Source organism: Tubulanus polymorphus, chromosome 12 (assembly GCF_964204645.1).
Source record: "Tubulanus polymorphus chromosome 12, tnTubPoly1.2, whole genome shotgun sequence".
Lineage (NCBI taxonomy): Eukaryota > Metazoa > Nemertea > Palaeonemertea > Tubulaniformes > Tubulanidae > Tubulanus > Tubulanus polymorphus.
Window position 1 is genome coordinate 7,480,523 of NC_134036.1, and position 24,370 is coordinate 7,504,892.

Below are 24,370 nucleotides of genomic sequence, written 5' to 3' on the forward strand. Positions count from 1 at the left end.
AGTGAAATAACAGGCTACTGAAATTGCGTTTGAGTGTGCAAAAATAGCTTCGAGCGTAGTGTATTAAGCATACGAATGGTTATCGATCGGCCAGACCAGACATAGGCCTCGCTAGTGCGAGCCAAAAATTTATAAAGAATATATAATCAATATTATAGATGTTTTAGAATCACACCGGCATGATCTACGATAACCTATTATAGTCAGGATCATTAAGAAAACCCGTGATCGCTGTTTTGCTTTTATCATCATTATGAAATAATTATATTATTTGAAGCAAATGTCAATACTCGTAGACATCTGTAGACACATATATAAAAAGAGCGTTTCATATTCAACCACCTGTTGCGATTAGGATTCGAGTTACTGAAATTTCGAGACGAAAAGTCAACATCATGAATCGAAAAGCAAACATTGTAAACTGCGTTTTGACGTCGTGTGCTTCTATAAGTATTGAAAACTATACGGAATATTCACTATATTCAGAACTAGCAGCATCAGTGGTGAAGATCATCTAGATAAAGTAGGTACATCTGCAATAGAATATAGATCAATACATTTAGCATAAAGGTACGTACTTTGATGGGGTATTAATCAATCTTGGTACCGTACGCACTTTATGCACCAAACTCAAATGAAAATAGCCGATACCACTGGTGTTATCGCGGCTTTTAGTACCGGGTATATGAAATCAATAAACAGCAATACTTGCTTAATTCATATGTTGTGTCATTTCTTCATATCGGACTAAGTTCTATGTCTGCTTGTTATGAATATAATGGGGGGGGGGGTGTTCATGGGTGTCATGGTGCGTACCTAAGAGGGGGGTCAGAAAAACGAGATTTTAAGGTACGTAATTTGTAAACGCTACCCAAAACGTTTTACAAATTAAGCAGTTCTTGTTTGGCAAAAAACCTTTCGCTGGTTATTATATATCCGATATATTTCTGAGGTTTTCACGTGACTTCAAAATATTCTACCATTTCGGATCATTAACACTAAAGCCCGCCGCACACGGCATAACATTTGTTTCGGTCAAAACAGAAAACACGTTTTCCACAAAACGTTTTTCATGAAACATTTTGTCCGCAAACGATAAAACATCCAACGCACACGGGACGAAGAACCATTTCGACTTCGCAAAACTTTTTTTCGCTAATCAAGCGGTGCTTGTTTTGTGAAAAACGTTTTTCTGTTCTGTGTTTTGTGTTTTGACTCCCCGCACACGGCATAAGAAAGAAAAACACGAGAAAACGTTTTTTTTTCACGTGTTCAGCGGCCATTATGGCTTCTAAGCGATGTCTAAAGGTAACCTGGTTTCGAGGGATTTCAAATGATTTCGAGGGATTATGGGAAAGTGTACATCATACACAGTAAATTTATCAGTTTTTTAAATTCAAATTTTAGGTGATTTAAAATGTTTGCCTATTTGGTCACTCGTGTAGGTATTATCGTTGCGACTGTGGCATGTGGTCAGTCAGGCGGTGAGTTTCATAAAACTTAAGATTTTATAAGAAAAATTACCACCATTCAATAACTATATCGTAATTTTCGAACATTCGAACAAAACAAAGTCAGAAAAGTTTCATTGATTTCCACTATGAAAATTGTAATAGATTTAATTGAAAGAACGAGAGTTGGATTCTTACCAATTTTTATGTCCTTTCAATTTTTCGATGACCTTCAGTCCTCGCATAATGGGTGCCCTGAAAGGGGAGCGGTGGGTTGGGGTGTATTAGGTTGGGATCGTTACCTGCGGTGCGGGTTTTTATAAACCATCGATATTAACATAACACTATGCAGCGTCACCTATTTAAATGTCATTTTTAGATGTGTTCGGTTGCAATGAAAAAGGTGGACACTGTCATTCGTCTGCCGATTGCTGCAACCCAGCAGCGACATGTTTTGGAACGTGTGCATCCTAGGTTGAGAAATGAGGCTAATAGTTGGTGGCCAGTTTTTATAATCGGATATAGGTGGAAAATCCGATCATTGAACTGAACCAAAATCAGGTTACTGACTATAAAATGCTCGAATTGAATTTATATTTGTAACCCTGTCATCAAATCTCGTGTTATAATTAGCTTCAATAAAACTGCGAGTAAATAAATCAATGATCGGTTTGTTAGCTGTTCATGATTTTAAGGTGAATAGCTTCGTATTGATGAATACGAGATTCCCTCTCAATGGCGAGGAACAAACACATCGATCCTCAAATCAAGTTCCGCATATAACTCTAGACTCTGACTCTTCAACTTCATAAACCAATCCTAAAAAAATATCATGTTAGAAAAAAAATTGTAAAAGATCAGTATCAGGCTCTATCTATACTACTACTAACAACGATAACCATTTTTAATTTGACGATTTTTTTGAGAGGTTGGGGATGGGCAAGCTCCGAGAAAATAGCAAATGCCTTAGCGCTTATGCAATGTATCTTTATCTGGCGCTTATACTTCACAAGGCCGTGGTTATATTTTGGAGCAACACGTTGGGGAGCATCTCAAAATTTCGATAGTTATTTCAATTAGAATAACTCGCGGAAGGGAATGGGGGGGTTAGGCCTTCCGCGGATTCATCGCGACTGCCGAACAATCGATTTATTGCGGTGCAATAAAGATAACATTAAATTGAATTGCTGTTTCAAATATAAATATTACAAGCAGTAGATTTAACCGTCTCTTATATGCTGTTGGTATTTTGAAATATATTTGATTTTGTTTATACAGTCTATTAGAGTTTAATAGGTTTTCCGCTTGTAATTTTGCTTATTTATTTTTCAAGTAAAGTTGTGATCGAACACTCGTGAGAATGTCCTGTGGGTGGTATCTCATTAGAAAATCAATAGTTCCAACTTTGGCATGTGTCTAATCAAAGGGGGGGGGGGTGAAACCAATTAGACAGTTATTCTAATTGAGGAAACTATTGAGATGCTCCCTAACTTGCCGTCAAAACCGAATTCAGATTTCGAGTATTGAGTGATCTATTGTGTAGAATGCAGAGGTCAAGCATAACCATAAAGACTACCTTGCTAGAATCCATTCCAGACAAGGTGTCATTCGTTACTCTCGGTAGAGTTGTTTGAGTACTGTGGCTAGCACGATATGTAGATTGAAAAGGCTCGTGAAGATCATGTTTATCAAGGTGGTCAATGATTCTGGCAGGATATGAAAGCAATTTGGATATGAAAGGAATACTGAAACTGGTCGGTAATTTTTGAGTCCCTGATGATCAAGAGAAACCTTCTCTAAAATAGGATGCACTATCGCATGTTTCAACTGTACCGGATATAATTGATAAACCGACAACATTAACATTAATTAACCATGACCTCAAGCATTCCAGAAACGGATATTAAAGAGAAAAATAATGCTGCTGGTACAGGACTCGAGCTTATCCTTCTTCCGACTTCAAAGGTATCAGTTAACTCTATGTTTTTCAGAATCGGAGGAGTGTCTTTATCTAAGGGAGCATCTCAAAATTTCAATAGTTGCATCGATTCTCAGTGGGCACACGACGTATTTTCAACGTTTATCCTACGTTGAAGACCATGACGTCGAAATACCACGGTGAATTTACGTCGATGGTTTCGCTAGTTATAACCTGACGCCGCTAGTTTACTAGTTGATTTCCATGTCGTATCAAAATAGGCCGAATAAAAAATGACATCCCCTCTTTAAAACTCACAAAATCGTTTTGGCAATTGTTTTCAAAACATATGTGCTTCGATGGATCAATCTAATTAATGGGATTAGAACTCAACGGTATAAATATATATCTAAAAACACGACTGAGTTGTCGACGTTGTATTTACGTTGAAAACGACAACATACCATGGTGACTTTAGTCGATCGTTTTAGTTTTAGGACATAGCTTTTTCTAGTATGAATAACAATCGCCCCGATTGGGATGGCATTCGAACCTGCTGGCAAATATTGCGCACGTGTAGCAAAAATGTGACGACGCCGGTAGTCATTTATTTATTGGCAATTTGTGTAATAATGAAACCATCCACAAATCAATGCAATGCGCATGCGCGAATGCGCTGGACTTAGAAAATTCTAAGAGAGATCCACGAAAATTAGGATTCCAACGCGCAAGCCCAATGGTGCTAGCCTAACGTTTTCCCCCAGCCCTATCGCCGAAGCTGTCAAAATTTGCAACTGTCTAACTACTTATATCCTCATCTTGACCCTACCCTATTATAATATGTAACAGAACCTTACCCTAACCCTAAACCTAACCCTTACCCTTACCCTAACCCTCACCCGAGTCCCCTCTAGGTCTACTCAAGAACTCCGTCAACCCGACGTCGAGGCACCAAGAAATGCAGAACACCGATATGCCGTACGTGTCCCCTCAACCGAGAAACAACCGTTTGCCGCAGCCACAACAAAATGCACGCGATCCGCAGCACAATTAATTGCGCGACCCGTGAAATTATATACTGCATCGAATGCACCAAGTGCAACATGCTGTACGTCGGCCAAACCGGAATGTCTCTACGAGAACGCGTCACGGATCACGTCTCACGCATCAGAATTCGACTCCAGTCTCTGACCACTTCAACCAGGTCGACCACACCCGCGAACACTTTCGGGTGTACGGTCTCCAACACCTACCAGGCTCGACGAGACCGACCCGCGAAGCAGCCGAATAAGACTGGATACGACGACTCGACACGAACACGCCCCGAGGTATCAACGTCCCGTAGACCGCCTTATCACAAAAATTAATTCATACCGTTTTTTACAGGGATAACCCGCTGCCCGTGCACTAGTGGGGTCTCCAAACCTTCGGTTTGGTCCCCTAACCTCTATCTCTAAACCTACCCTCACCCTAACCCTAACTCTCTGCAGCTATCTTCTTAGCGCGGTTCGTCAAATGAACTTGCCAATAACCCTTGGTTAAATCGATTTTAGTCATACACTTAATTTACCAATCTGATCGAATAAGTAACGAGACGAGTAGCACTATATAGGTTAACTATTTATTTGATGCACGAGCTTTCGCTACTAATTGATAGAAACTTCATCAGGTGAATGAGTGATCGACAAGATCATCTATCCTGGGTATTGGATAACCATCTGTCTTGTCACTGAATCGACTTAACGAAAATCTGTCGCAAACCTCACCTTTCCATCTGGCTTAGGAATTAACAGACACGGAGAACTCCAGTCACTATCACTGGGTTCAGCTACACCGATTTCTACCATGGCCTCGATCTCCGTTTTCAGGATATCTCTCTTGATTCACTCGATATGGGGCCAGTTTAACTGGTGTATCATCACCCACATCCAGATCATGAGTTATCAAACTGGTTTCACCCGGTGGATCTGTGAACAAACGTCTAAATTCATTAATCATATAAATCAATTGTTTCTTTTGATTAGGTTCTAAATGCGATAAATTTTCATCCAATAACCTTAATTCACTCGAATTGTCAAAAGTAGGAGGAACCACCAAATTATTCAAATCCAGCACATTATGAAATGGTTCCCCAGTTAATAAAGAAACAACTTTTGGATTCCTAACATCACATCTTCTATAATTACATATGGTTTCATCATATTTACATCAGGAGTTGTTACTATATAATCAACATGATTAACCTTTTCCTTTACTACGTAGGGACCCTGATACTTAACACGTAAAGTTTAACTGACATCTAGAACTTTATCTCCTGGATAAAAAATTATACTCCTAGCTCTCATGTCATGCCACATTTTCATCTTACTTTGTGATTCAGTTAAGTGCTCACGAGCACACTTCCACGTATTACACATTTTATTACACCCTAAAATATTCTATAACTGTTATACTAATTTTTCATTTACTCATTACTAATACAGGATAAAGCAACAGAACGATGTCTCCCGATACTTCCGTTTCTTCCTTTTATAGAAAGTAGCCGGGAGTATCAAGAAGTAACAGCGAGATCCCTCCAGGAACCACATTATTAATACACTTCATTGTTCCAACCCAACCAAATACGGAATTATGAATGAGAATTTATATTTTCATTGGTTTATCTTCGGATTTTATAAATTTAACTTTATCAGATATACTAATTTTAGGATATTCTACGTCTGTAATTATTTTTATAATATTTTTCATATTTTCTAAATTTTCCTCTATCAATTAACCTTTATAAAATTTAAATTCAATAGCAGCTGGTCCAATATAAATTTAAAATGCTTCAGTAATTTCAATATCTTTTTTATCATCTAATGAATTAATATAATTTCTAACATCTTCCATGCATGGTCTTTTATTGTTTAATTTTTTTTTATTCTTTTAATCATGCTTTCTTTCTCATTAATATCTTTATCAAAATAATCTTCACCTAAAATATTATTATTAATATTTCTAATATGACTTTTAGATTTTAAATGTTGTTCATAATAATACCTTTTGTAACTGAATGATTGATTACATGTATCATATTTATTTATTTCTTTTTCATTCTTTAATTCATCTAATTTAGTTTGTAATATATCAATATTATATTCTAATTTCAATTTATTTTCTAAGTGAGATTTAGTATCATTAGGTCTTGCTTTTTGAGATTTATCTATATTGATTTTACATGTTGGACAGTAGTACTTCTTATTTGCTTCGATTTTAATGTCAAATTTTTTATTAAAATTGATTTTATATTATTCGAAATCTATATCATGGTGACCTTTTTCATTCTTACCTTTGTATATGAAATAGAAATCACCTGAATATAATTCTTCTAGATCTTCACGAGATAATCTATAGTGAATAATAGTGAATAACTAATTTATCTCCATATCTATTAGTAACTGTTTCAATATTTGTAATTAAATATTTCTTATTTAAAGTTAATTCGGTTAACTTTTTTAAATTCATAATCTACAGATCGTATATATGGGGGTTCGGATTAAAGGTTGAAAGGTTGAGTGAGTAAAAAATGAAAAATAAATTCGAGCGTGCGTGTATTTTTCATTCTTTAAGAGCTCGACCTTTCGACCTTTGATCTGAACCCCTATTTATACAATTACTTCTGTTTGTATACATCAAATCTAGTGCAGTTAAATAAGAAGTGCTCCTCATCCTCTATAGTGTTGTATTTTAGACATAAACGATTTTCAGCAGTTATTGATAGGTGCCGCCCTTTTTCGATCATGAGGTTATGGGAACTAGTTCTTAATTTGGCCATTGCTGACCTTTGGCAGAAGTCGTTAGTGACGAAGAGACATTTTTCTAATTTAAAGTCAGTTTTGTATTTGTTGTAAAAATTGGTAACTACTATGTTTTGAATCTGATATTTCACATTTCCAATATTTTCTGAAGTTGGCTAGTAGGGAGAATTTGATTGATAGGGTAGCATTTACAATATTCCGGGATCCATTGTAGTAATAGGGGTAATGGGCTTCCAAGCCAAAGGTCGAACGGTCGAGCTCATTAAAAAACAAAACATTAAAAGTAATTTAAAACTATAATATATTTTCATAACCGTGTGTATTTTATATTATAACTAAATATTTATTCTAAGATATCAATAATTTAAAAAGCATATTGTATTAAATCAATTGGTCGCTCCACTTCGCTACCGCTCCGCTCCGCGACCAATTGATTTATTTACAATACACAAATTCATATAATCAAATATATCTTAATGATAATAATTATTCTATTATTCAACTGAAATACACACGGTTATGAAAATATATTATAGTTTTAAATTACTTTTAATGTTTTGTTTTTAATGAACTCGACCATTCAACCTTTAACCTGAAAGCCCATTACCCCTATTACTCTTAAAATAATCATATACATGAATAACATTTAAATTGACGGATTATTCAATATAAAAGTATATATTTACAACATTATTTCAATATTCATATTTGTGTGAGTTAGATTTTTAAACATTAAAAGTGTTAGTAAAGTGTGATTGAAATAATACATGATATAAATCATTGAACTTCTAAAATCAATTTAGTAAAAAATATGTATAATAAATGGAATCAGAACAACCACAAACTATAAATATTACAAATAACACTGGTGTCATAAACATATACTACAAGAAGTGTTCTAAATGTGAATTAGATAAATTAGCTTTAACAGAATTTAGTAAGCGTAAGATTAGCAAAGATGGTTTTCAATATTGCTGTAAAACTTGCACTAAACTATATACCAAACAATATCGAGAAGATAATAGAGAAGCTTATAATGATTATATGACAGAATATATGAGAGAAAGATATCAAACAGATCTTAATTTTAGATTAAAACAATGTTTAAGATCTAGATTAACACAATTATTCAACAAAGAAACACATTCAGAAACACTATCTAATTTATTGGATTGTTCAGATGAATTTCTCAAATCATGGATAATATATCAATTCGATGATAAAATGAATATAGATAATTATGGTGAATACTTTCATATTGATCACGTGTTGCCGATTTCTAAATTTGACATGAATGATGAATACAATAAAAAACTTATTTGGAATTGGAAGAATCTAAGACCTTTAGAAAAGAAGGAAAACATAATTAAATCTAATAAACTAGATTTACAGTTATATTTAGATCAACTGGATAAAGCAAAGACATTTGTGGAATTATGGAATAGTATTTCACAGAATCAACCGCATTCTGAGGTTTTAATCAGTGGTTAGAAAGCTGGCAATTCTATTTGAGCTTTGTATGTATATAATACATACCTCTTGTTTACTACTAAAACGTATGTTGCCAAATATATCTTGTTTTCAATTCTAAAGAATTAATTAACTTCATCATAAAGAACATCTGTGCAGAAATAATTAGTTTGGTCGAACGTGCGCTACGTCGGCAGTTAGAAATCAACTTTCACATACATAGTACGTATTGGATATTCTCTCTCAAAACACAGTTAACAGTTCTAAATCTAAATGTAAGTACATATATTATGAAGTAGGGAAACCTTTAAACATATTTAAGTACAGTAATTCATTTTCACGACATCTTTTAGATTAAAATGGAACACAAAGATCAACCAGAAATTATAAGCCAACCAACGGATGAGGAACGATGCTACTGGATAGTGAAACTCAGGAATCAATAGAAATGGAGGATGAAACTCTCGTAATTGACGAACAAACTTCACAAAATTACAAGAACATTTGGACTATCATCAAGAAATGGTGAAAATTCTGAGTGATGTAATACATAATAAACAATTACCGCGCGAACTACAATTACCAAAATTACCAGCAACGCGACTCAAATTGCTGTTGGGGCTCAAAGAATCGAAAACTAAGAAAATGAGTGGAGAAGAGTTGAACGAGTTTTTAAAATCTAAATTAATCATTGACACAGAACATTTAAACTTTCCGGAAATACAAAGTGTAGAAGTTATTTCATTTGCTGAAATTACTGATATCTTAAAAAAAAGTTATAAAACCATATTAAATAGAAAAGCAAATCACCTATGGGACCACATCATTTTCGGGGGTTATCTAAATATAGGGTTTTCAATGTTTGATAAAGAAACTGACGGGATTTCTTGGGGGCTGTGGGTTAAAAAGAACATAGATATCAGTGCCGGTTCTGAAAGAAAACTGAGAAGAGTAGGTAGATTAATAAAATATGAAAAAATCAAAATATTAGGATTAGCATTTAGTGAAGTAGTAAGACATTTACCAGAAATTGAAGAAATGATTGGAAACAATCCAGTAAATAAAGAATTCTGGACAAAATTATAAATTATAATACTGAAGGTCTTAGATATCAAAAATGTAATCTCGATTGTATATATCTGTTTTAATATTGTATTGTTTACTGTTAACTAAGTATTGCGCAATAACCGGTCCGATTGGACCGCATTTCTAATGTTCTCCATTGTTCTATTATCAATCGCTAAAATTTGTATAATAAATATATCTGTTTATGAAATAATATTTCCACCAGTCGTTTCTTTGAATTTATTTTCAGTTGAGGATTTGATATCGAGGATCCGAAATGACTTATCTGGACAGTTATAATTACTGCTCCTAATAGATAGACAATAGTAGTGAGATATCAAATAGAATTTAAATAACATATAATAAAAAACAATAACTTCAACTAGCTAGTGAATTCTATTATATTTTTAATATTTTCTTTTCAAAAAGAGAATAATTTATATTTTGAATAGATTCAAATATAAATTCTTTAAATTCAAATAGCTAGTATCAGTAGTCAATACTAGAATTCTTTAACTTTAACTATCTAGTATCATTTTATAATACTTATAATATTTTTCTTATTAAATTTCTCTAATATAAATGTCAAAGAAATCGAGTAAGAATAGTATTGATATTGAAAAAACATTAGATGATTTGGGCATTAGTGATAATAAGGAGCCAGTTGTTTCTAATTCTATTCAAGTTAATAACAATATAGATTATTAATACTATTTATATTGTAAACACCATCTTGAACTATTGATTGCTAGCGGAAAGTGTAGAGAGTTTTTAACTAAGACTATTACTTTTCAAGAATTAGATGCTGAAACCAGATAAAGTAATAAAATATTTTAAGATTTATGAAGAAGCAAGATTAGCTAGAATAAATGATTCTATTTCAGATGGTATTGTCAAATGTTATTCAAAATTATGTAACCAGTTAATACCAATTAATGATGAAAATGAATTATATAGTGATTTGAAAAATGACTACTTAGTTATGACTGAATTACAAAAATGGGTTGGATATGCTTCATTTCAATTAGGATCGGTTATGACATTAATTTCTACTGGCGTCATTACATTTTCGAACATCAAGCCTGTGGAATATAAATCAGGTAAGAACGAAACAGATGACGCTGTACTACAACCAAACGTCGAAACAGAAAATGAATCAGAACAAAAATTAACTAAAATAAATGAGTGATGGAGTTAAGAAGAAGCCTAGATCCGAGAAACAAATTAAATGGGCAAGAGAATTAGGTAAAAGATCTGCAGAATTAAAAAAAGCTAAGAAAAAGAAATTAACTGATATAAATGAATCACAGACTTTATCTGATATTGATAATAATCCATCTGATTCTTTTAATGCTGGAAGTAATTATAAATTATATATTACAATTGGATTAGTAACAGTTATTATATTATCCGGTGTAATATATAAATCAAAATTCAAATCTAATGATAAAGATGATTCCAATGATAATAAACCTATCATACCAGATAGTCAAATCATAAAGTCATTGAAACTAAATCTAAATTATTATTAATGGATTAAAAGAAGATGAAAAAAGAACAATATTTAAGAGATTTATATTATAACCCAGAAAGTGAAGTATCATATTCTAACGTTACTGAATTATGGAATAAAATTAAATCTAATAATGAAAATGGCGCCGTACGGCACCCACATGGTGATATAAAATATAGTGAATTAAAATCATGGTTACGAAATCAACCAACATATCAAATACACAAGAAAATGGATAAAACTTATTTAACAAGAAAAGTTATGGTTTCATATATTGATCAACAATGGCAAGCAGATTTAATTGACATGAAGAACTTAGAGGAATACAACAAAGGATATTTCTGGATACTGAATGTTATAGACATATTCAGTAGATACGCATGGAGTATACCAATCAAAAGTAAAACTGGTATAGAAGTGACAAATGCTTTTAAATCTATATTTAAAGAAGCTATTCCAGATAAGATACAATTTGATGAAGGTAAGGAATTCTATAGCAAACATTTCAAAAAACTATTATCTGATAACGATGTAGATTATTTTTCAACACATTCAGATAAAAAAGCATCTATTATAGAAAGATTTAATAAAACATTGAAAACTAGAATGTGGAAATATTTTACTGCTAATGAAACATATAAATATATCGATGTGTTAGATGATTTAGTGAAAGGTTATAATAATTCTAAACATAGTTCTATAAATATGAAACCTATACAAGCTAGAAAAGAAGATAATTCGGAAATAGTTTGGAATAATTTATATGGCGCGTTGGTTACACATGATTTCGGAGAACCTAAATTTAAAATTGGACAACACGTAAGAATATCTAAATATAGAAAAACATTTTATAAAGGTTATACCCCAAATTTTACTGAAGAAATATTCAAGATTAAAAAGATAATATTAACTAAACCTTTTGTTTATAAATTAGAAGATCTACAAGATGAAGAAATATTAGGTTATTTCTATGAACAAGAATTATCATTTGTACCAAATCCAGATGAAATAGAATACAAAATAGAAAAAGTATTGAAAACATAAACTCTTAAAGGAAAAAAGTATTCTTTGGTGAAATATAAAGGTTAAGATGATAAATTTAATGAATGGATTTTATCTAGTAAAATTAAAAGAATAAATGAATAAAGATTTATTTATATTTGAACCGCATAATATGTTAGTTACTGGAGTAACAAACTGTAGTAAAACACATTTCATATTAGATTTGTTAGAAACTATTTATAAGAATCATTGTGATAATATAATATTATTCTGTCCTACTTATGAAATGAATAAAACATATAATAGAGATATAGTTAAGATAAAAAAGTTTATTATATTAGATCCTAAAACAGTAAAAGAAAATTTAGATAATTGTATAAAAATAGCAATTGATACTTATAAAGGATCAAATACATTATTCATTGTAGATGATTGCGCAAATTTACATGATTCAAAAGTTAGAGAAAGTGAGATATGTTATCTAGCTTTCTCTGGAAGACATTTTGGGATAACAACATGGGTTTTAAATCAAAAATATAATTCAATTGTTAAAGACTTTAGGGAGAATATAAGATTTCTAGTTTTATTCTACAATAAAGATAAAAAATCTATGCAGCAATCATTGGAAGAAAATCAAATTATACCTACTGAATTACATGATGAATATATGAATAAATTAAAGAATAATAAAGGTTCAAAATTATTACTGAGACTACAATTTCCCTATGAATATAAATTTATAAAATAACTATTTATATATCTATGTATTAGCTACCCTATTAGATACCCTAATACCTGATGCCCTATTAGATACCCTAATTGATACCCTATTAGATCCCTATTAGATACCTTAAATACTTAAAACCCCCTTTTTTAAAATAAATATTATTTATACAATTTTCAACCAATTTATTTTTATTTTTTCAACTAATATATGAATAAGTTTGAAAATAATAAAGGTTATTTATTATTACTGAGGTTTCAATATAAATTTAAAAAAGAAATATAATTTAAGGTATTTTCAAATAATATGAATTAGATATGTATTAGATATGTATTAGATACCTTAAATACCTTAAATACTTAAAACCCCCTTTTTTATTTACTATTATTTTATACAATTTTCAACCAATATTATTATTTCAGTTAAATATAATTAATATTTTAATCACTTTCACTATCAGACCCTAACAATCTATTCAAACTCTCTACCGAATCTTCTTCAAATTCTTCATTATTTTTATACTTATTCTTCACCTTCTTTACCGCATCATCAATAGTTGTTTCATTGGTATGCTTATTCATCCAATCAAATTTATCATTATTTTCTACTTTATGTTTCATAGAATCTTTATTAGTGTTTGCTCCTAATATTTCATTTACAGTGTTTGGTTTTAATATTTCATTAGCATCGGTTAGATCTAATTCATCTTTATTAGGTGTTGCTAATAATAAATCTTCATATATTTTTTCACCATTTACTTTTTGATTTGAAACAAACTTTGTAACATATCTAAATGGGTGTTCTATAAATTCTTTTAAACCAACACGTTCTATAACATTATTTATATGTACCCTTGTATTCATATGTTTATTCCAATTTGATGTAGCGTTTGAAAATTCACTTTTACAATATCCACAATAATTTCTATTTTCACTAACATTTAATATTATTTCATTATTAGATGTAGTAGGTATTACATTATTAGATGTAGTAGGTATTACATTATTAGATGTAGAAGGTATTACATTACTTAAATTATCAACAACACCACTTTTATTATTATCGATTTCTATTAGTTTAGTTTTATAAATTTTGAAAATAGAATCAAATATCAAAGCTATATTACAAGGTATTACATAATATAAATCATCATTATTTTCATGTGTATCGATGTATGGAATATGTTTATATACTTTACCTCCTTCCATTTATTACATATATTTTTATTAAAGTTAAAATTCTAATACATAACACTATTTAATTGAGAATTTATAATATTTAATTGCTCGTCAGATATAATATAAATGTACATTTTAAAATTTTTGATTCCTTTATTCTTTGTCATGAATAATTGTATTCCATCTTTAGTGTTTTGTATTTTTTTTCCAGAACCATGTAATGAATTATCCTCTGTTGTTCTAAAATCTAACCATAATGCATATTTATTACCGGTATAATAATCAATTTGATTAATGTTACAATTTTCAGATGATTTCACTTTTTCATTCATAAAATGTTTTCTAATTTCTGGCCATTGATCAATCATTCTCATTTCTTGACAAAATATTTTATTTGCTATTCCTTCGATAGTTATTTCCACTTTTGTTATTTCAGGATTATAATAATTATCAACATTTATTGCGCCATTAGTATATGTTGCAATGGTAAAAAATATTAATATACCTTTAATAGATCTTCTTGGGAAGTTAATATTCTCATTAATTATTTCATCATTTGCATTAATAGTAACAGTTTTAAATTTATCAATATAATCATATAATAATGAAAATCCTTGATTGTATTGAGTTTGAATTATACTTGAAATATTTTCATCAGTTACTGTGTCATATTCTAAACATATATTCGATAATTTATAACTCATATCTTTATTAACGCTAGATATTACAATTTCATTTACAGGAGCAAATGTTATTTCGAATATAACGTCTTCTTGAATTGCGTATTTATATAAAGGTGCATTGTTATTTATCAATTCAAAGTCTAATGGAATTTTATATTTGCTTCCATATATACTTTTTATAAATTTTTCTACAGCATTAGTTAATATTGCATTATGTGCTTCTGATCTTAATTTATTTTGGTTTTCTGATTGGATGCCTTGAAATATCATATTTTTTCTATTTTCTTTAGTTAACCATAAATCTTTATAATGCATAAATAAATTATAATCATCTAATGAGAAAACTGTTTCTGGACCAGTCTTTATAGTTAACTTTTTAATCAAATATCTTCCAACATTATCAACAACATAATTATTATTATTACCGGTAACTTTTATATCGGCTGATAAATAAATACTATTTGGAACATAAAAAGTATTTTGTGTTAATCTAGGAATTCTAACACATAAAGTTTCATCAGGATTAATATTAGAAGGGTTATGAGTAATTATATGATGTGATCTTTCTGCTTTAATAGCATTAGATATTCTATGATTCTTAGAAGGATTGATATAACTCCCACTCATTTATTTAACAAACAAATTAATTATTTATTTTTGATCATGTTTACTAACCCAAAAATAATAGCACTTACAACTGTAATTAAAAATAAGTAATATGTTCAGCAGCAAAGTTAATAATGTTTCCTGCAGATTTCAATATAAAACCAACAATTGATGCAATAATTCCTGGCAATGCTGCTGCAGCAGATTTCTTTGATAGTTCCCATAAATATTTTGCTAATTTCTTTAAACCATTCTTAACTTTATCTTGTATATAATTATTATCTGGGGGTTTATCTGGTTTATTGGGAGTAGGAGTAGATTTCAAAGCATTTGATATAGCTAAACCCATTGTTGTAAATAACATAGTTACAGCTGTTAGAATTGAAAGAATTGTGATTCCTTCTAATATAAATAACAATCTTATTCTATCTTTCAATGATATTTTAGAATCTGGTTTTATCAACAAATCTTTAAAAATAACTTTTAATTTTTTAATACGATTAAGATCATATGATTTAAATAATGTATCTTTTTCTTTTTCCTGCAATTCTATGTTATATTCTAAATCATCTATTTCTTTTACTAAAGCTAACTTTCTGCTTTCATAATCAGCTTCCTCTATTACTTGATGATCTCTATTTAATTCTAATTGTTTTAATTCTTCATCTGCATTAGTTAATTCTTTTTCTAACATGGTTATTTTAGAAAATCTCATCTTAATATTAGCAATTTCATCAGATGATTCTTGCATACCTTTAATTTCTCTACGTGTTTGTTCAGGAAATTCTTTTAATTCTTCATCAGTTAAATCAAGTAATCCTTTTTCTAGTAAAGATTGCATTCGATTTATTCCAGTACTATTCATCTCTTCTTCTGAATCTCTTAATCTATCAATTTTTTATTCTAATGTTAATTGTAATTGATTTGAATCATTATCAATTTGTTGAATATCTCTTCTCGATGTTTCTGGATCAACATCAGTAGGATTTGGATTTGGATTTTCAAATGGTGAATATTTGTTTATATCATTATTAGGAATTGGTTCTTCTTCATTTATTCTATCGAGTGCATTCCATATAATTCTGAGAAATTCTCTACCGCCTTTTGAACCTTCAATTGTAGATCTTGCTCGCATTTCAGGTTCAAAAATATTTTCTTGACCCATAGATAATTGAATTGTTACAATAATCCTATTTCAATCAAGATTATAATACCATGAATCATTTTTAAATTCTAAATTATTCATCAAAATGGGTCAACTTTTAAAATTTGTTCTACAACACCTTCTGAATCAATTTCATGTATTACAACTTTTGGTAATAATTCGTTAACAATTGTATCTGTTACTCTAGATTTCATTTTATATAATTCCCTAGGTTTATCAGGATAGTTTTCTTGTTGCTTTTCTAATAGTTTCATAAATTCTTTTCTTTCTCTTCTAGTTGAAATTCTACCACTTTCAGGATCTTTTAAATATTTTATTGATTTTTCACGTAATTCGGAATCATCATCTTCACCTAAATTAGTATTATATTCTATTTTATTATCATCACCGTCATTAAGACTTGTTTCATCAAAATCAGTTGGTTGTTCATCACTTATACCGGGAGCGTCACCAAAAGTATCAATTCCAATATCTTCTCCACCTTCTGCCATTTACATAATAAAAAAATTAAAATTTAAAATATAATATTCCTCCGATTACAATTCCTATACAAGTTAAAGCTAATTTAGCATTTTCATGGGATTTATTATCATCATTTAGTTTAATTATTTCATGTTGAATATTATCAGTTTTTATATTTTGATATCTTACAATGTTTTCTGGAATCTATCTATTGTTATCATTATGCATTGAATCTTCAAATAATACTTGGAATTGTTTCTGCGCATCGAATGAAGTGTTATCATTTCCAATTATTGGTGATCTTGTTTCAACTTGCGCACCTAGAATACATATCAAATAAGTTCTAATAGATTGATTTATTCTTTGTATACCAGCTTAAGTAAAACCTTCACTATTTTCTAAAATGAAATTAACCCAACCATTATTGTTTTGTTGTTGTATATTATTATAATATTTTGGTAATTCATTCCAATTTAGTGTTCTTATATCAGAATTTGTTATTATTTTTCCAAATTCTTTAGTATACAATATTCCTAATCCACCCATTGTTCCAATTTTTGCTCTAAAATCTTTATTTGAATTAATATTAAATTCATTACATATTTTATAAAACTTAGAAAAATTAATATTATTATTCAATTCTTTAAAATATTTTGAACCTGGTAAAGGACATTCTAATTCATCTAATATTAATTTTATTTGAAAATAAGTATGAAATCTAAAAAGTGATAACATCAATGGTAAACGTGGTTTGTTTAAATGATCATTCCAACTAATTCCACATCCTGTTGTTGCGCAATAAACAGCAAAATTTAAGTGGTTCTGCCAATACTTCATATTAGGTTTTAATAACCATTGTTTTGCCTCATTTAAATTTTTGAAATTAATTGTATACACATGAAATATATTTTCCATCTTTACATGAAAATTATTACTTTCAGTAACATAAATATATAAATCAATTAATGAATTTAAAACTTTATTTCTGTATGTAATATCTTTATTAAAATCTATTGCTGGAATATTATATTTAATTGATTTATTATATTGGAAAGCTTTTGGAAAACTATCTACCATTTATATAATTAAAAAATTAATAATTTATTAATTCTTTTAATAATTTATCTTGTTCTTCAACTGTTATATGGCCATTTAAACTTATTATATAATCTAGTGTATTCTTTAATTTATTAATTTCTTTTATATTAGTTTTAATTTTTTCTTTATTACTTTTTATATTTAATTTTGAACTTATACCAGTTAAAACACTTGAACTTAATCCTAATACACCAATTGATATAGCTAAAGGTGTTAATGGACTGAATATTGCTAGAAATGTTATTACAGAACTAATTGTAACCGAACCACTTATAATCAAATAATATATAATTTTACTTTTTAAATATGTTTTCTTTTTTATCTTTAAGTCACTTTCAAATTCTAATATTTGTTTTTCAAAATATGTTTTTAATTTAGTTTTATTTATATCATGAGGAATAATATCAATATTATCAACTTTATCTTCCATTTATTTAGCAAAAAAAATTACTAATTAGTAAACTTATATGCTACAAATATAACAATAACAGTTCCACCTAAAATCCATATCATTTCATATTTCTGTTGTTCTTTACTTGGGGTATAATAATCTGATAATTTAGGTTTGTATAGATGTAATTTTTCTTTATTGGTTACCGCGTTATATAAACTCATTGCATCATCAACTGATTGAAAATCTCTATGTGAAATCTTCTGATCATATAATTCTTTGTTAATATAATCCATATAGTTTTGTCTTTTTTCTCTATATTCTGCTGCTGCTTTATTGTATTTCTGTAATGCTAAGTTATGTCTTTTTTGTTCTGTTAATGATCCATTTTTATCAATATGCTTAAATTATTAACCGCCACCAGTAAATGCTAAAGCGTTAACAATTGCTGATCCTATAATAGTTATAACTGCAGAAGCCATTTATTCAATAAAATAATTATGTATTTATATGGGAGGAATATATTTTTGTTTTTCTAAATAATCAATAGTTAAATTAGATAAAGTAACTGCTAATGTTAATTTTAAAATATCATTGATATCAAATCTATCAACATTAACACTTCCCATTTTGAATACTTTTTTTAATACCATTGAATAACCAACTGTTCCAACTGATAGTAATGCTCCATTATATAATCCAGTTATTATCCACTTATTATCACTCATTCATTTATCAAAAGAATTACTATCATCAAAATATTTAGTTATCTTATTTATGATTAATTCAACATTTATTTCATTACTAGTTTCATTTGTATATATTTCAATTATTATTTTTTTAATATCATCGATGATAAAATCTTCATCTAATTCATAAAATCTTAAAGATTCTCTAATTAAATTAGTAATCTTTTCTACATTTAAAGTTTCTTTATTTATTGTTGTTTCATACTCAAATGTTGTTTCATTAGAAAATGCAATATTTTTGATATGTGTAATTACATCATTAACGTTAAATTTCATTTCTTTCTCACGTTTAAAATCAAATCCAAAACATATACTCGGTCCAACAGTTATATTCATATATATAGTGAAAAAAGTTACTCTCTACATCTTATAACTAATTCATCAATTACAGGGAAATTATTCAAATCAATTAAATAACCATTATGATTTCTTATTTCTAATTTAAAATTATTAAATTTAGGAATGCAAGGTTTAAAATCACATTCAGCTAAATTATAATTTATTCGCGTTCCAAATTTTTTAACATTTTTTAATGGTAAAATATTTAATATACTAGAATTACAAATTCTATCTTTAGTTGCTTCGAATGTTTTTGTAGGATCAATTAAATGGCAATAAATATAAAAGTGCGTGTAAGGTATTAAGTTTGAATTACCATCTATGTTTCCTGTAACAATATCTGGTGCAATTCCTAGCAATTTAGCTATAGGTTTTTTACCATAAATGCATGTTGATCTTCATTACCTAATTTTATTCTTATATTATCCAGGGAAGTGTGATGAGATGGAATACGGACGCTTTTAATTGCCGGATGTAGGCTATTCAATTCAGCCCGTACATCAAAGGTTACCGCAACAGCAGTAAGCTACGCTTATCGAGTGTGTGTTACCAGCTGAACACCAGTCAACATCAACTTTGATTCGGTCGCAGAACAACCCGCAATAGTTTTAGCCCGATAAATGTTCTGCGATCGATACTACGCATGCGCACTGCAGTTCATTGAACCACGTGGAAGTGGCTGTGTATACACATATTTTTCTTTAGAAAATCGGTTGAAATTCAACAATTTCTCGTAAAATTTGTCTAAAAAGGTATGTATTTTTATTCGTCTATATCTCCGAAACCCGGAATCGCAACATTAAGTATTTATATTGTGATTAAAGTCTGTTTTTATGTGTTAAACATTTTTTTTTGCCAGTTCGTTCCGATTCCGGGTTTAGCGTTATTTGGGCCTTGAAGATGTCAAATATTTCGGCCCAGACTCGCGCAGCTTTCGTTTCTGACGTCATGTTGCTATGTTACGACACAAACATATACACGAAGTATGATCTTTAAAATGTGTATTTACTACATAATAATGTTACTTAATAACGCTTACATTAGGCCTACAAATTATTGTCCCCCATATAAACCAAGTTACCTAAATAGCATCAGCAATCTCATTTAATTAACCTTTTCTTGTTTTTAGTCATGGATCTTTGTCGATTGTGTGGAAAAAATGCGAAACCTCCGGATCGTCGGCCTATCGATAAAAATAATTTCAAAAGCCATGTGAAGGAGTTGTTCAACATTGATTTTGATGATGATACTGAACAGTACCCGATATATATCTGTAATATGTGTTGTGTCAAATTACAAAAATGGCGTAAGAACAAAAACGTTAAAAAAACTGTCCCTGTGACTATCACAACATGAAACTTTGCCCACATTTTATCCAAATCTTTCGCAGTGCTTATGTGAATGGCGGAACATAATGTATCTTGAATTTTTGTAAACCACTGGTTAATTCCAAGTCTGGACGGCGACGTATTTGTAGTCAAAATTTTATCGATCGATTTTCCATAATGTACTGCTGCCATTCCATTTGAACTGAATTTAAATACTCGATGGTTAATCACTTCAGTCATAGCCTTTTCCAAATATATAGTGTTCCTGCGAAAATAATAATAATGATTATTATTTTAACATGTACTTATCTGGATTTTTTATATTATGTTTATATATTATTTTCTGTATTCGTTTATTATTTTATAACCTAAAAGGATTGTATTGATTATAAAAATAAATGTAAAAAATACCTGTATGTGTGTTTTCTCGTGTTCAGATCGCAGTCTCTGGTCAGCTGAGCCTGAGAAGTACCTATATGAAAAAGAAAAGGAAAGAATAAAGTGCCTGCAATTAGGTGGAAACTATTCCGGCATTTCATTGATTCAAAAGGAATAACACTCACTAGAATCGGCCGAATTAGTTGATCCTGATCCAGAGGATTCCCGTAATATTTCCGTATCGATCTGAACCAATTCGTCACTATCAAAGAATAGATCGTCAAAATCGTCATCATTTATAATTTCGTTGACAACCGTTGCCATTTTAATACAGCGGAAAGAACCGATGTCACGATTGCTAAAACACTATATCCGTCTGAAGCGATGTAGAGAGAATCCCACAATGATAACGAAAAAGTCCAAAAATGTTAGTAGTTTATTCAACGTTTCGTCTATGTCCTAATAGTCATCTTCAGAAATAATGAATACTACAGAAATTATGAGAGATATATACAATCCAGAGACAAAGAGACTAATTCAAGTAATCAGAGATGATACTAACTAAAGGAAAATTAACGTAGAAACAGTTACACGCTAAAACAGATTAAAGAGAAGCAGTTAAGAGACAAACTAGGGGGCACTTAAATTTAAGACAATTGTGAATACAAGTTGATCGACTAAAATTGATGAGGGGAAATCAGGTGTTGAGTTTAACCAGTTTACAGAGGAATTTTTATATAAGTTTATTATGGGATGAAAAACCGATATTCGGAAACAACTGAATTATTACGGAGATTCCCGATCTCGCTGGTTATCGCTTATTGGCGCGTTACGTAACAAAGCGCTCGCCGACGAACCGTTATCGGCTTTAGGGCAATTACAACGCACATTCGACAAGAGCTGCACAATAGCGTCCGTATTCCATCTCATCACACTTCCCTGTTTTATCGGAGCTATCACTTTTAATCAGTTTTAATCCAAATCCAGCAGATGAACCCATTTTCAACCGAGCTCTTCTATTAATTTCCTGCGCTAATGTATCTAAATTATATAATCCTCGTTTTAAAATTAGATGAAACCATTTATCTACATTTCTAATATGAATTAAAACAGTATTATCTTCAATAGTTTTATCCGATATATTGTAAAAAGAATTACATAAATTTATATTTACTAATTTTAAATCTACACAATTCTTGAATTCTCTATCTAATTGAACTAGTAAATTATGAGATTTATAATTTGTAAGTTTTCTAGAATCAACAAATATTCTGTATTCTTTTAATTCTACCATTTATTTTACGTATTTTCTTATTCGAAATCTATTTCATGGTGCCCTTTTTCATTCTTACCTTTGTATACGAAATAGAAATCTCCAGAACATAATTCTTCTAAATCTTCACTTGATAATCTATGAAATCTATCTGGTAAATATGTACTGAATTTATGTGTATTTCCTTTTAATCCTTCATATTCTAAGTGTATAACTAATTTATCTCCATAGTTATTAGTAACTGTATCAATATTTGTAATTAGATATTTCTTATGAATAGTTAATTCTGTTAACTTCTTAAATTTATAATCTACTGATTTTACATTTGTAGTATCTTTTATTCTATCTAGAAATAATTTGTTGTTCTCACTGTGTGTTTGTTTACTCTCCATTTATAATACATATTTTTATTAAAATTTGATTAACACGTTAGAATTCTTTTCATTATCTCGTTCTCTTTTGTTTCTTCTCTTTTAAATTTTAAGTATTCATCTAAATTGCAACCATAAGCAACTCTATGAATTCCATCATCTAAAATATATCTTTTATCATCAAATGGGTTTAGACTTATCTTCTCTATTTCTTCAATAAACATTTCATGATCTTCAGATCTTAAACATCTCATCTTATGTTTTCTAACTTCTTCATTGAATATACAATTGATGTAATCTTTGAAATGAATATTCTTTTCTACTACACTTTTGGTTATTCCTTTTAACTTTTTAGCTTCATGTTCTTTAGTTTTATATGAATACATTTTAGATCTAATACCGATGAATTCAATCATTTCTTCACCACCTAATTCATCTTTGAATTTACAGGGAACTTTTTTATTATCATTGCTAAACAATTCATGATCTTAAGGATAATTACTAAAATCAAAATGATGTTTTAATGTTTTTAAATCATCAGTTATGTTATCAGTTTTTATCTTTAATATGTAAGAATCGATATCAAAATATAAGATTTCTATATGTTTTTCTCCAAAAAGTGGTTGTAATACATTATAATAGAATTCATACATTAGTAATTTTGATAATTCTAAAACTGAAGCGCCAACATAGATTGGTTTATTAAATTTCATAGAAGTTCTTCTCATCTTAACTGCGGCTAAATTTTCATCAAATATTCTGTTGCCAATGAACTTAGGATATGTTTATAAATGTCTAATTCTTTTACCATTACTAACTAACTCAATATCATTTCTATTTCTAATATTATCACAAGTCTTACCATAGAATACATTATTCATTAACTTGAAGAAATCTTTCTCGAAATCAGTTTTAGCTTCAGTTCTCGGTTTGTTGTTAAAATCTATATATTTTTCTAACCATTTACATTGACTAAATGAAATATATCTATGTACCTTTTTTAGGATCATTCCTTGATTCAAATAAAACTTTAACATTCTATGATGTACTACATAATCATATTTATCTTCTTGAGTTACCATTAACTTTTGTGTATGAATATGATTTTCGGGTTTAATTCTTTTTTGGTAATTTGATAATTCTTCATGAGTTACAGTTTTATGTTCGGGACAGTAAGCTAGATTTCTAGATTTAAATTTTTTATCTTCAGGATATTCTAAATCTACAACAAAGAAGTAACCAGTATCCGAATCATCTGCAATATCTAGGATTCTTTTCTTCCAATCAAATTTATCATTATTTTCACGTTGTAAAACTTCACTTATTTCAAATACTCCATAAGGTTGTGGTTCCATCATTGCCCAACCATACAAATTATTTGCATCTATATATAATAACTTATATCC

At 29.5% G+C, this 24,370-nt stretch overlaps 1 protein-coding gene and 1 long non-coding RNA gene across 2 annotated transcripts in view; one reads left to right on the forward strand and one right to left on the reverse strand.

The window, feature by feature from the left end:
- The first annotated feature begins 489 nt into the window (after positions 1-489).
- LOC141913871 (uncharacterized) lies at positions 490-1,894 on the forward strand. Its single transcript, XR_012620660.1, has 3 exons — positions 490-523; positions 1,408-1,484; positions 1,831-1,894. It is a non-coding gene; the product is annotated as an uncharacterized LOC141913871 (long non-coding RNA).
- An 18,849-nt stretch (positions 1,895-20,743) lies between these two features.
- The window catches only part of LOC141914242 (uncharacterized), a 142,405-nt gene continuing 138,778 nt past the window's right edge, over positions 20,744-24,370 (reverse strand). The window contains exons 2-5 of the mRNA XM_074805510.1: positions 21,506-21,582; positions 21,354-21,414; positions 20,865-21,207; positions 20,744-20,797 (exon numbers count right to left, since the gene is read on the reverse strand). Of these exons, the coding sequence (XP_074661611.1) occupies positions 20,744-20,797; positions 20,865-21,182 (372 nt within the window). The 5' untranslated portion in view covers positions 21,183-21,207; positions 21,354-21,414; positions 21,506-21,582. The remainder of the gene's footprint in view (positions 20,798-20,864; positions 21,208-21,353; positions 21,415-21,505; positions 21,583-24,370) is intronic.